The sequence below is a fragment of the Mesoplodon mirus genome (genome assembly GCF_964341445.2).
Source record: "Mesoplodon mirus genome assembly, chromosome: 1".
NCBI lineage: Eukaryota > Metazoa > Chordata > Mammalia > Artiodactyla > Ziphiidae > Mesoplodon > Mesoplodon mirus.
Window position 1 is genome coordinate 45,766,532 of NC_138976.1, and position 13,504 is coordinate 45,780,035.

Sequence of the window (13,504 nt, forward strand, 5' to 3'; positions counted from 1 at the left end):
GGTACGCGGGCCTCTCACTGTTGTGGCCTCTCGCGCTGCGGAGCACAGGATCCGGACGTGCAGGCTCAGCGGCCATGGCTCACGGGCCCAGCCGCTCCGTGGCATGTGGGATCTTCCCGGACCGGGGCACGAACCTGCGTCCCCTCTATCGGCAGGCGGACTCTCAACCACTGCGCCACCAGGGAAGCCCCTATTTCCTTTGTTTTAAGAAACAGATCCAAAAAATATATATATTGCTACAATTTATGTAAAAGAGGGTTCTGCCTATGTTTTCCTGTGGGAGTTTTATGGTTTCCAGTCTTACATTTAGGTCTTTAATCCATTTTGAGTTTCCTTTTATATATGGTGTTAGAGAGTGTTTTAATTTCATTATTAGTTTATATGTAGCTGTCAAAGACATATTTTAAAATACATTCTTCCAACTCTGAGCAGCTCTGAATTTACCTATCACTGGCTCCTACATCCATGCCAAGGGATCCTGTCTCACCTGTCTAACCAGACCTCAGAGAGGTCACAAACAGTCATCAAACACACCTGGCCTGGCTTTTTCTCCACTCTATTAATGGATGCCAAGGCTGGATAGATCCTCAGAGACACCAAGTCCCCAGTCCCCCTGTTCCATACAAGAGGATCACAGAAATCTAGAAAATATTTGGGTTTGGCACTTGTCAAGTCACTCAAGGCACTTGCCCAGGCAACTGGGTTCATTCCTTCTTCAACAAATAATTTTTGAATAGACACAGTGTGTCAAGTATATTCTATGTTCCAGAGATACAAAGCTTAGCAAAAGCAGATATGATCCCTGCTTTCAGACAGCCTATAGTTTTATTCCTCTAGGCTGCCCCCTCACTGATCAGCATCCTAGTCCTAAAGTTGACTTTGAGACCAGGGGTCACTTCCTTTTTCAAAAAAGTTCTTTCCAACCCTTTTTAAGTCATAGAGAAAATTATTACATTTGTATGGCACACTGGGGTAAACTCACCAGAGAGGAAACCAACCCATGGGTTGGTACCAGACACAGCTATCCCTGGAGGACTGCAAGAATCACTATTTCTGCACATAGACTGGGATGTTCTGCCTCAAAAAGTCACCACAAAGCTCTTCCTCTCTCAGTAACTCAGATGGATGGGAAGATGGGACAGTGCAGTTGTTAAGAGCGTGATCTATGGATGTGGGCAGAATTGGATTCAAATTTTGATTCTGCTCCCTATTATCTGCATGATCTTGGGCTTAACCACTCTAAGCCTTAATTTCTTCATCTGTAAAATGAGGATAATAATTAATTTGCAGGATAGTTGAGTATTGAAAATAATGAAAGCAATCTATTAACACAGAGTCTGACACATGATAAGTGCTCAATAAAAATAGTAGCTATTATTATGACGACGATGGAGGGTCCCACGGGAATAAATTATCCATATAGTTGTCATTTGAGATTTCACTGTCATCCTGTCCCCAGTGGTGACTAGGACCTTCCTCTTCAGTTTAGGGATGGAATTCAGATCCCACTGTTTCTGTGCAAGGAGGAGAGGCATGCCTAGATCCGATCCATCTGCCTCTTCAGGCCAGCACTTCAAGGGAAAGTAATAGCTTTGGAGACCTAAAGCTCTTGGATCTCAGTGAAGGACCAATGAGATGGAGGCCAGCTCTGTGGGAGGATGCCAGGCAGGCCTGGGAGGCTGTTAGAAGGTTTCATGAGGTGAGCCTGCCTGGGAGCCTATGGCTACCCAGCTGACAGTTGACTCACAGGAATCTCTTCTAATAACTGAGCTTCTCAGGGGGCAAGAGAGGTGCATTGACACCAATCCTCTGCCTGTAGTATGCCTCCCATGGCTGGCACACTGAGTCATAAAGAGACTCTCTTTCAGAGGTCAGGAGAACAGGAGCCCATAGGGTGTATCACACTCCAGCATAAGCTCAGGGGGGCAAGGCAACTTCTCTCTGCCCATCCCATCCCCCGCCCCTTTACAGGCTGTCCAAGGGATGCCATTAGCACAACTCAGGAGTGGAACCTCTCAAGAAATACACTGGATTTGTCCTAACCTCTTTGTGGAGGGGGCTGACTACTCAGTCTTGACTAAGAAGCAGTGTGTTAAGAAAACAGTTCACAAGGGAATTCCCTGGCAGTCTAGTAGTTAGGACTCAGTGCTTTCACTGCCAGGGCCTGGGTTCAATCCCTGGTCAGGGAACTAAGATACCACAAGCCATGCAGCATGGCCAAAAATACTTGTACATGAATGTTCATAGAAGCATTGTTCATAATAGCCAAGGTGCAGAAACAATGTAAATGTCCATCAATTGATGAATGGATAAATAAAACATGGTAGTCATAAAATTGAATATTATTTGGCAATAAAAAGAAATGAAGTACTGATACATATTACAACATGAATGAACCTTGAAAACAGTATGCTAAACGAAGGAAGCCAGTCACAAAAGGTGACATATTGTTTGATTCTCTTTTGTTTTTTTAATGATTGTTCCTATATATTTTTAAATTAATTTATTAACTAATTTATTTTTGGCTGTGTTGGGTCTTCGTTTCTGTGTGAGGGCTTTCTCTAGTTGCGGCAAGCGGGGGCCACTCTTCATTGCGGTGCGCAGGCCTTTCGCTGTTGCGGCCTCTTCTTGTTGCGGGGCACAGGCTCCAGATGCGCAGGCTCAGTAGTTGTGGCTCACGGGCCTAGTTGCTCCGCGGCATGTGGGATCGTCCCAGACCAGGGCTCGAACCCGTGTCCCCTGCATTGGCAGGCAGATTCTCAACCACTGCACCACCAGGGAAGCCCTGATTCTCTTTTTATGAAATGTCCAGAACAGGCAAATCTGTAGAGCTGGAAAATGGATTAGTGGTTGCCTAAGGCTGGAAGGAATGGAGGACTGGGGAGTGACAGCTAAGAGGTATGGGGTTTCTTTTGGGGGAAATGAAAATGTTCTAAAATCGATTGTGGTGATAGTTGCATAACCTGTGAATATACTAAAAGCCATTGAATTATACACTTTAAAATGGATGATTGACTGGATAAGACACAATGATCTTTTAATATATTTTTCTAATACTAGAGAATATCTGCTAATTCAGCAAATATCATAAAATTCTTAAGCACTAATAATTAAAAACTAAATACCATCTTTTAAAAAAATAAATGGGTGATTTTATCTCAATATGTAAATTATATCTCAATAAAACTGTTTTTAAAAAAGAAAAAGAGGGCTTCCCTGGTGGCGCAGTGGTTGGGAGTCCGCCTGCCGATGCAGGGGACACGGGTTCGTGCCCCGGTCCGGGAGGATCCCACATGGTGTGGAGCGGCTGGGCCGGTGGGCCATGGCCGCTGGGCCTGCGCGTCTGGAGCCTGTGCTCCGCAGTGGGAGAGGCCACAACAGTGAGAGGCCCACGTACCGCAAAAAAAAAAAAAAAAGAGAAAGAAACTGCTAATAGTAGTTGTCCCCAAGGAAAGGGACAGGAGAGGGAGGTTTAATTTCCATTGTATTTTCATTGCTCTTTTGACTCTTAAAATTAGAGTACCATGGGTTTCTAGATTTCTATTATATATTCAAAACTCTGTATGTGTGTGTGTGTATGTATAGATATGTATATGTATATATATATGTATACTTTTTTTTTAAAGCAGCAGTGTAATGTTGCTTTAGAGTCAATCAAACTAGTTCAAATTTTGCTTTGAATCCTGGCTGTGTGACTTTTGTAATTTGTTTTATCTGATTTATCTTTGGTTTCTATAAAATAAAGATAAAATAGTTCCTATATCAAAGAAACCTGAGGATTAAATGAGATAGCCTATGTAAAAGTTCTAATATAGGACCTGACACTGGCACACTGGCTTCTGGAGACCCAACAGTTGATGTTAGTGACAAACACACTGTATACACTGGAAAAGTATTTTTCCTACCAAATTATTCACTTCAGGATTCCTGAAAAGAGTGGCTCTTCAGGGCACTTTAGCGAGAATGAAGGGAGATTCATAAAGAAACTTCAAAAATCTCTGGAAAACTCCATGTAAAATCTCAGGGTTCCAGCCAAAGACCTCAGTTTAAAGGTGATCTCTATGACAGCTGAGAGGCTTTTGCAACACAGCAAGTCACCAAGGCAAGAAGCACCTAGAGGCCCCTGCCCCAGAGAGGATGACTTACTTTGAAGCTGTACCTGACGATGTTCTGGGGTGCATGTGGGTTGTTGGCTGTCAGAATCCGGGTGAACTCCTCCTTTAGCTCCTAAGGGAGAGAAATACCAACAGGGTCAAATGTAGAGGGCCCCCACCCCCTCTGATGATTCCCCGGGGTGTCAGCAGACATCTCACAACCTAAGTTCTGGGCAGAATACATCTCTGAGGCTGGAGGAGGTGGAAGGAGCGAGGGTAGGATGTTGCTTACTTACTGCATCAGTCAAATCCAGCTGGTCAGGGGGTCTAACTGTGGCTTTGGACTGGGCCCATTCATCTGTCCCTTTCCCTCCTTCGGTCCCTGAATCTTCATCCTGGACAAAAACCTCATGTGAGAATCCAGAGTGCCTGACCTGCCTAGACAAGCAAGCAGTGCTGCAGAAAGCCCTTTCATTCACAAATTCTCCCAGAAGCCAAGCTCCGTCCCAATACATAGAACACGAAACATGCGTCAGACCACTCACGGAAGAGCCCGAAGGAACTGCTCAGGCCAGAGTTCTCATTGCCTGGAAGATCATGGCCACCTCAGCCCTGTGGTCCTGGACTTAGCTGGAATATTGTGGTGGGTCTTTGGCCCCAGTAGTGGGACCAGAAACGCTGGTTCCTCCTTACTGCTTCCCATACAGCCTGGATGCTAATAGCCAGGACCAACTGTGAAATGACACCCAGCTGTCCTTTAAGCTACTTCAACTCTAATTCACATTTTACCTTCCAATTTGCCACCTTAAGGTTAATCTTACAGCAATACTCCCAGTACTTGGTAACTTTAAGCCTCATAGTCCCATCAAAACCTTGGAGCAAAAAAATCTAGACTAGTTTTCCCCTACCCCAATAGACAGTTAAATACCTTGCCAAAGTGACCCATGACATAATAAAAAATATTCACCCTCACTGGCAATCAAAGATATGCAAAATAAAACAATGCAATTTTTTCACTATAAAACTGGTGAAGGGTGGTGACCACCTCCCCACGAGAACATGCAGAGGATCTCCTTCATCCCTCTCTAGAAGAGGAGAGGAAACACAAAAAGAAGCACCTGGTGCAGAGCCCAGATTCCTACCTCATGGATGTGAAATGCCCAGGATGCTATAAAATCACCCACCGTCTTTAGCCAACATGCACACACGGTAGTTTTGTGTGTTGGCTGCTCTACTGTCCTCTGCCAGCCTGCAGGAGAAAAAGCAAGGCTTACAGAAGGATGCGCCTTCAGACAGAAGCAGCACTAAACGCACCCTGAATCAAAATGAATGGGAAACCATCCCAATCAATACATTTTGGATACAACAAACAAACAAAGCAAAACAAAACAAAAACTGGTGAAACCTAAATCCAAAACAAACAAACAAAACCAATATTCAGCGTTGGCAAGGTTGTGGGAAAATGGACGTCCATAAATTAGTACAACCTTTCTAAAGAGCAATTTGGAAATATTTATCAAAAGCCTAACAAGTATTTATACTTTTTGACCCAAATTTCTATGTATAGGAATTTATATTAAGAAATAACAGAGGATATGCCTAAAGATTTAAATGCATGAATGTTTGTTGGAGGATTGATCATAATTGTGGTAAAGAGGAAATATTTAAATGTCCAACAGTGGGGCACGGTTGAACAAAATTATGGAATGGCCTTAATGAGCACATGGTAAAATATTATGCAGTAATTTTAAATGACGCTATGAAAGTATATTTATTGGCAATGGAAAGTACTCTAAATATATTATGTAAAAAACAGATTGTAAAATAACATACAGTTTGATTCTATTTAAAAATAAAGGGGCTTCCCTGGTGGCGCAGTGGTTCAGAATCCACCTGCTAATGCACAGGACACGGGTTCGAGCCCTGGTCCGGGAAGATCCCACATGCCGCGGAGCAACTAAGCCTGTGCGCCACAGCTACTGAGCCTGCGCTCTAGAGCTTGTGAGCCACAACTACTGAAGCCCGTGCACCTAGAGCCCGTGCTCTGCAACAAGAGAAGCCACCGTAATGAGAAGCCCACGCACTGCAATGAAGACCTAACGCAGCCAAAAATAAACAAATAAATAAATATATTTACTAAAAAAAAAAAAAAAAAATAGAATCCGCCGGCCAATGCAGGGGACATGGGTTCGAGCCCTGGTCTGGGAATATCCCACATGCCACGAAGCAGCTAAGCCTGTGCGCCACAACTACTGAGCCTGCACTCTAGAGCCCCTGAGCCACAACTACTGAGCCCACGTGCCACAACTACTGAAGTCCACACACTGCAATGAAGAGTAGCCCGCACTCGCAGCAACTAGAGAAAGCCCGCGTGGAGCAACAAAGACCCAATGCAGCCATAAATAAATAAATAAATAAATATATTTAAAAAATAAAAATAAATACATGTAATTTTTACATATGCATAGAAATATCTGGGAGGATATAGCATCCTACGTTAACTAAGAGGTTTCCCGGGGTGATAGGCTTAAGGGTGATATTAATGTTCTTTTTGCTTTTCTTTAAAAATATATAGCTAATATTTCAACAGAAGAAATGCTATTAGCTTCTCGCTGAGAAACTGTGTGGTCTCAGCACTTACTCTCTTCCTGGCTCCTCTGTCCACGTTGACGCTCTGAAAAAAGAACAGAAACAGAAGGTAAGAAATAAGTGAATCTCCATGGGAATGTCAAAAACAGTATTACGGGGGGCTTCTGCCCAGGGACCTCAAAGACAAGGGACATTGAACTTCCCCAAGTCTCACAAACAGTGAGACTTGGTAACAGGTGCCCAGCCAAGGAAGTTCTATATCTGAGGCAACCTGATTCCAGCATCAGTGGGACTGACCCAGGAAGAACAACCAGGTGACTTAGCGCCTGGCATTTCTTATTTGCAACTAGTTCAACAAACATTTTTTAAAACTATATACTAAGTGCTCAGCTCTGTACTAGGCATTAAGAGGATTTTGAAGGCAGGTTATATCCATAAACATTTGTTTATGATGAAGGTTTGGGTACTTTGTTTTGTACGCTGCTGTCTCAGAATATAGTAGGTGTTCAAAATACTTATTGAATACATGAATGAATGTCATCAAACCCATTAGTAATCATGACCCTGGGAAAAATATTTTTCCTTAGCCTGTTTCCTCATCAATAAAATGCATAAGATTGGATATGATGACCTTCCAATTCTAACATGCTAAAATTTTATGTTCTCAAGAGCAGCATGCTTGATTCATCTTGATAAACATTTCTTGAGCATCTACTTATGGTCGGGGAATAACCTAAGCAGTGGAACAAAGATGACGAGAGATGAGGTCCCTACCCACGTTTGCTCAGGATCCGTGGAGGACCGATGAGTGTGATCAGTGCTCCTTATTTACTCACTCAGCATATGTTCTTTTGAAAGTCTGCTCTGTGCCAGCAGTAGAGACGTGTGACCAGGGTGCTATAGGAATGCACAGAGGCACCTACCCAGCCTGGGTGCACAAGAAAGTTTCCCCAAGGTGGCTATTTCTTAGCTCAGTATCAAAAGAAAAGTATGGGTCGTCCAAGTGGAGAAAATGTTTTTCAGAAAGGCTTTTCAGATGAAGAAAGCAGCATGTACAATTGCAAGAGCAGAACAATAACAGAGATAGTAAAATGTTCCCCCAAACAAACAAACCAAAACCCTGCAGTATATGCACTGAACAAACAGTTGTTTCAGATGATGGAGCAAGAGGGAGATCAGTGGAGGCTGGAGATGTGAGGGAGGGGCTCTTGGAAGAAGGAGGTCTAGAGCCCTGAAGGAGGGGTCAAGCTAGCAGAGAAGCCAAAGAGCACATGTTGGTGGCAGCATGGCACACTGGGCAGAGACCTCGGCTCCCAGCTCTTGCTGACCACCTGTGTGATCTTGGGGAGGTCTCTGGGCCTTGGTTTCCAAAATGCAAAGTGAGTGAGTTAGATGGAAAGGGCCTCACAACTCTTCCGTGGCAGGGTCTGTGGGAGAGGCTTTGATGCTGGAGGGGAAAAGGATTCCAGGGGGAGAGAAGGGCATGTCTCAGCTTGGGCAGGGATTGTTCCTGGTAGGGCAGGCGGCAGGATTCAGATTTCTGCCAGGTTGCCAAGGTTTCCAGAGATGAGAACCCTTCTCTGAGGCTAAGCCACATGAGCCAGAAAGCTGCTTTCCTTTGAAGAGCCTCTGATCCCTAAGGTAAAGAGATGGAAGCGTCGTAACATCCAACAGCTTTCTGGCCCACAGCAGAGTACTGGAGGGCCAACCCCAGCCCGAGCTGCCAGCCTTAAGTAGGAAACGAGATCCAGTTACCATTGCCCCCTGTAAATATGTCTGTAAAACATTTATCTGGCAATAAAAGAACTGACAGGGCAATTTGAGTGTAATTGTTTTTGGCAGTTGGAGATATTTCAATTAACATACTATAAAAGCCACACTACAATAAATGAAAAACAGGCCAATGAAATCAGCTACAGTCCTGACTTCCCAACCATGGCAAAGGAGATTGAATGTCAGGTTGCCACTTTGGGCCCTTGGTCTTCCAGAAGGAGAAGTCTGAGACAGACAAGGCTGAATTCCTGAAAAGCTTTTGATGGTTCTTCCCTGAAGCTGTCAAACCGCAGAAGAAGAAAGCCCAAAGTCCCTCCTCTGGCCCTCAGAACTCTGTCATCCGGCTCCACATCTCCATTCCAGCCTGCTCCCCCGCCACTCTGAGATGCAGCCCAGCAAGGCTACTCACATTTCCTGAGCTTGGCCTCTGCTTTCCCACCTCTGCTTTCCCACCTTTGCTTTTACCTTTCCTCTTGCCAAGGATGCCATCTTCCCCTTCTCTCTCCCTGCTCCCACTATCTCTGCCTAACCAAACCCTACCCAACTAGCCTCTTAGTCCATTATCTAACCCTGACCTTTCTCCTACTTCCCTCTATTCTTCCTGTCTTCACTCTGAGCAAGGCTCTGCCTTGCCTCCCGTCACCACCATAAGCATTGGCTGTTGTGAGATGAAGGATGAAATGTAACTTCAAATAGACACTCTGTTGTCTCTGGGTTTTGGTGTACAAAAGGGGGTAGTATTATGAAAAGAAACATAATACTGCGGTGCACATCAGAGGCAGCTGGGAGACTCCAGCAAGGGAGGTTCCCCATTCTAATACACTGACCACATGAAGATCCTCTACTCTTGGATAGGTCATTCCACTTATTCTATTAAGTCAAGGAAGGAGTCTATGGAGGAGTGGTGCAGGAAGAGAAAATGCCCTGGCGAGACCATCATGACAGTCAAAGTAAACCTGGTGATCAATGGGATAACAGATGTCCCAGCCTGAACTCCTTCATAGTAGAGCATTTTTCTATTCTCATTGTTACAGATTTTGGTGTGAGCATCCTGGGGGCAGGCACTGGTAATGACTCAGCTGCCTAGAGGCCACTTCTCAGTTCTCTTACAGGACCTGACATTGCTGAGGGCTCCCTCACTCCTTCTAGAAACTTCTTCTCCACCTCCATTTCCATGTCACCAGCCCCTCCAATAGTTCTTTCTCAATATCCTTGACCCTTCCAAGAATGTGTGCTTCACCCCCTAGTCTTCTATTTCTACACACTCCCCTTGGGTGCTCTCATCCCCACACATAGATTCATTTTCCACTTTGTGATGAAGCTCAAAATCTATTTCTGTAGCTTAGATTTTCTAGAACCTCATGTTCAAATTGGTGACAGAGTACTCAAACTCAGTATCTTAAAAACCAAGCACATTATGTTCTTTTTCCACCCCAAACTTGCATCTCCTCCAGTATTTCCTATCTCACTCAAGTGTACCACCATTCAGGCACCCAGGTTGGAAACTGGGAGCCATCAGATACCTGCCTTTTATTCACCCTCTTACTAGCATTATTTCGAAGTCTAACAATTCTGTCACTTTAACTCTTTATAACTATCCTCTCCATTCATACCCCCTTAACTCATGCCCTTACTCCCTCTTGCCAACGTATATTTGATTTCCCTAACTCGAGTTTCTCTCCACTCTGATAATTATATCTGTCACCATTTTCAGCTATTGAGCACTTACTCTGGGCCAGTCATTTACTAAGATCATGTACATGATCTCACTTAATCTTCACAACCACCTTATGGGGACGGAGCTATCATTCTTCCTATTTTACAGATGAGGACCCTGAGGCATAGTGAGATCAAGCAACTGACCCAAAGGTGACCAGAATTTGAACCCAAACTCTTAATTACTATAAGTGATCTTCCTAAAACATAAACTTGATCACTCTCCTGCTTTAAAGCCTCTAAAGGGCTCCTCATCACCCAAGAGTTGAATCCCAAAATCCCTAACACAGCATCCACGTCATCTCCAATGCTTTTCCTGCCACAGCCATGGAAGGGCACTTTGAAAATGAAAATTCTGGTCAGTGTAACAGATGATCATTTTTGCCACTGACTGGGCATTTATCTGCACTTAGACTTGTTTTGGTATATGACTTACTGCACAGTATAAGCAACCCATTTGTCCCTTAACATATTTTAGGGGTAAGTAAGGAGATTGAAAATTATTAAGCTGCTCCCTAACATAAAGATATAACATTTAAAAAACAAACATGTGGGCTTCCCTGGTGGCACAGTGGTTGAGAGTCCTCCTGCCGATGCAGGGGACATGGGTTCGTGCCCTGGTCTGGGAAGATCCCACATGCTGCGGAGCGGCTGGGCCCGTGAGCCATGGCCGCTGAGCCTGCGCGTCCGGAGACTGTGCTCCACAGCGGGAGAGGTCACAACAGTGAGAGGCCCGCATACCGCAAAAAAAAAAAAAATAATAATAATAATAATAATAAATAAATAAATATAAAAAACAAATATGTGATCAGATGTACCCATGGGGCCCAAATATGGGCTTTGAAGTCAACCATACCTGGGTTTGAGTCCCTTCTCTGCCATCTGCTAGGTCTATGACTCTAGGCAATTACTTGTGTTCTCTGAACCTCAGTATCCTTATCTTTTCTTTAAATTTTATTTATTTATTTATTTATGGCTGCATTGGGTCTTCCTTGCTGCGTGCGGGCTTTCTCTAGCTGTGGTGAGCAGGGGGCTACTCTTTGTCGCGGTGCGCAGGTGCTAGGCGTGCGGGCTTCAGTAGTTGCAGCATGAGGGCTCTGTAGTTGTGGATCACGGGCTGTTGAGCGCAGGCTCAGTAATTGTGGAGCACAGGCTTAGTTGCTCCGCGGCATGTGGGATCTTCGTGGGCTCAAACCCATGTCCCCTGCATTGGCAGGCAGAGTCTTAACCACTGTGCCACCAGGGAAGCCAGTATCCTTATCTTTTAAATGGGCATCATAAAAATACCCTCTGAAGACAGTCATAGGCCTGTTATGAGGACTAAATGAGTCAACACACATAAAATGCATAGTGTGGTGCCTGGCCAGAGTCTGTGCCCAATAAATGATAGTTCGTAGCATTATTATTCCCATTTATAGACCCTGCTCTGCCATCAGCCACAGGGGATCTGTGTGGCCCTTTGCTTACTAGGAAGCACTTGCCCTAGGGATGACTAAAAGGCTTCAACAGCTCACATGTCCACCCAAGAGTTCAATGCTGAAACTTGTTTGTTCCTGGAAAGAACAGATCTTCGAAGTGTGCAAACCCACAGACACTGCATCCTCCTTCCTGGGGCCCAGGAGACTCCCGTTTACCATTCAGTTGTCTTGGTCCTTATTTTAAAACTCACTAACAGGTTTCCATTAAGCTAAATTGAAACTAAATACCTCACCAGCTTGCAGTTTCCGTTTCTAAAAGGGTAAAGCTCTTAGTCCCAAAGGAACAGTAATTCACCAAGAAATCTTCCTCCAGCTACATCAACTGCCTTTCAAATCCTTGAGCCTAGTGCAGTGTCTCAAGCACACAGAAGGTGCTCAATAAGTATAGTTGAAAGAGATCTCAAAATTTTGAAACACTAGATGAAGGTAACAGGCACTATCATACACTGCTGTGGGTATGCCAACGGACACAAAATTGTTATAGTGTTATTTGGCAATACCTTCCAAAATTTCAAATGCAGATACCCCTCAACTCAGCAACTCTGCTTTCTTGCATTTTTCCTATAGAAATACTAATACATATGCATAAGATATATGTACAAAATTGCTCGCGGAACCATCTTTGTGATATTTTTACAATGGGAAAAAACCTAAATATTCATTGATAGGGGCCTAGTTAAATAAATTATGGTATAGCCATTCAATGGGATATTATGCATATTTTTAAAAGAATGAGGTAAATTTTTATGTATTATTATGGAAAGCTCTCCAAGCTTTTTTATTGTTAAATAAAAAAGCAAGTTACATAAACAGATGACCCATCTGCTTACTTTAAGAATGTGTGTGTATGTGTATTTGGATATACATACAAAATTTCTGGAAGAATATATAGATTCTGTTGGCAGTAATTGGGTTCAGGGAATGTGACTGGGAAATTGTGGGGAAGGGAACCAGTACTGTTCACCTTATACTCATTCTCATGGTTTTAATATTTTAAAAGTGAATGTTCATTACTTTTTTTTTTTTTGGCTGCGTTGGGTCTTTGTTGCTGCACGTGGGCTTTCTCTAGTTTAAAAGTGAATGTACATTACTTTTATAATTTAAAATGCTAATTAAGAATTTAAAAAATTAATACAGTTAAAGAGGGTTTTTTTTTTTTTTCCTATTAATGCAGTGTTAGCACAGTGCTCAGAATGCTGACAAAGGAACATGAGACCAAGCTCGTGCCTCCTTGGAAGCCCAAGAGGGAAGGAGCCAACACTATGGGACTCTTCCCAGAAAAGGCTACAGAAGGCAAGGCGGGGCAGGGTTTAAAATCTGAAGCTCTAGAGTTAGCCTTGGCTGGATTCCTGACTCTGCCACGAACTACATGTGTGACCTTGAGCAAGGTATTTAGTCCCTAATCCTCATTCTCTCATTTGTAAGGTAGAGAAAAATACTAGTGCCCTCCTCAGATTTGCTGTGAGGATAAAATAAAACAATGCATGATGAGAACCTTACTCAGAGCCCAGCGCTCAGTAAGCACTAAAGTAACAGTGGCAGTGTTATTATTTTACTATTCTATCATGGTCTGCTGTACATGGCAATTGAGTCTCATTCTGAGGGCATTTATTGAATAGCTGAAAAGAGTGTTGTCCGGGTCCCATGAATCCTGATCAGAAAGGAAGCTATAAATCTCAGGGTGTCACAACAGAGGGATGAAAATAAAAATACCTTCCCTTAGAACTTCCCTGGTTGTCCAGTGGTAGAGAATCCGCCTTACAAGGCAGGGGATGCGGGTTTGATTCCTGGTCAGGGAACTAAGATCCCACATGCTGCGGGGCAACTAAGCCCATGCGCCACAACTACTGAGCT

General features: G+C 43.8%; 1 protein-coding gene and 1 pseudogene across 3 annotated transcripts in view; one reads left to right on the plus strand and one right to left on the minus strand.

The window, feature by feature from the left end:
- The window catches only part of DNAI1 (dynein axonemal intermediate chain 1), a 63,890-nt gene that overhangs the window by 37,316 nt on the left and 13,070 nt on the right, over nucleotides 1–13,504 (minus strand). For both annotated transcript variants that reach the window (XM_082621653.1, XM_082621652.1), the window contains exons 2-4: nucleotides 6,736–6,768; nucleotides 4,391–4,489; nucleotides 4,147–4,227 (exon numbers count right to left, since the gene is read on the minus strand). In XM_082621653.1, coding sequence (XP_082477779.1) covers nucleotides 4,147–4,227; nucleotides 4,391–4,489; nucleotides 6,736–6,768 — 213 coding nt within the window. The remainder of the gene's footprint in view (nucleotides 1–4,146; nucleotides 4,228–4,390; nucleotides 4,490–6,735; nucleotides 6,769–13,504) is intronic.
- LOC309804777 (small ribosomal subunit protein eS27-like) lies at nucleotides 5,198–5,402 on the plus strand (annotated as a pseudogene). Its single transcript has one exon. The product of its transcript is annotated as a small ribosomal subunit protein eS27-like (transcript).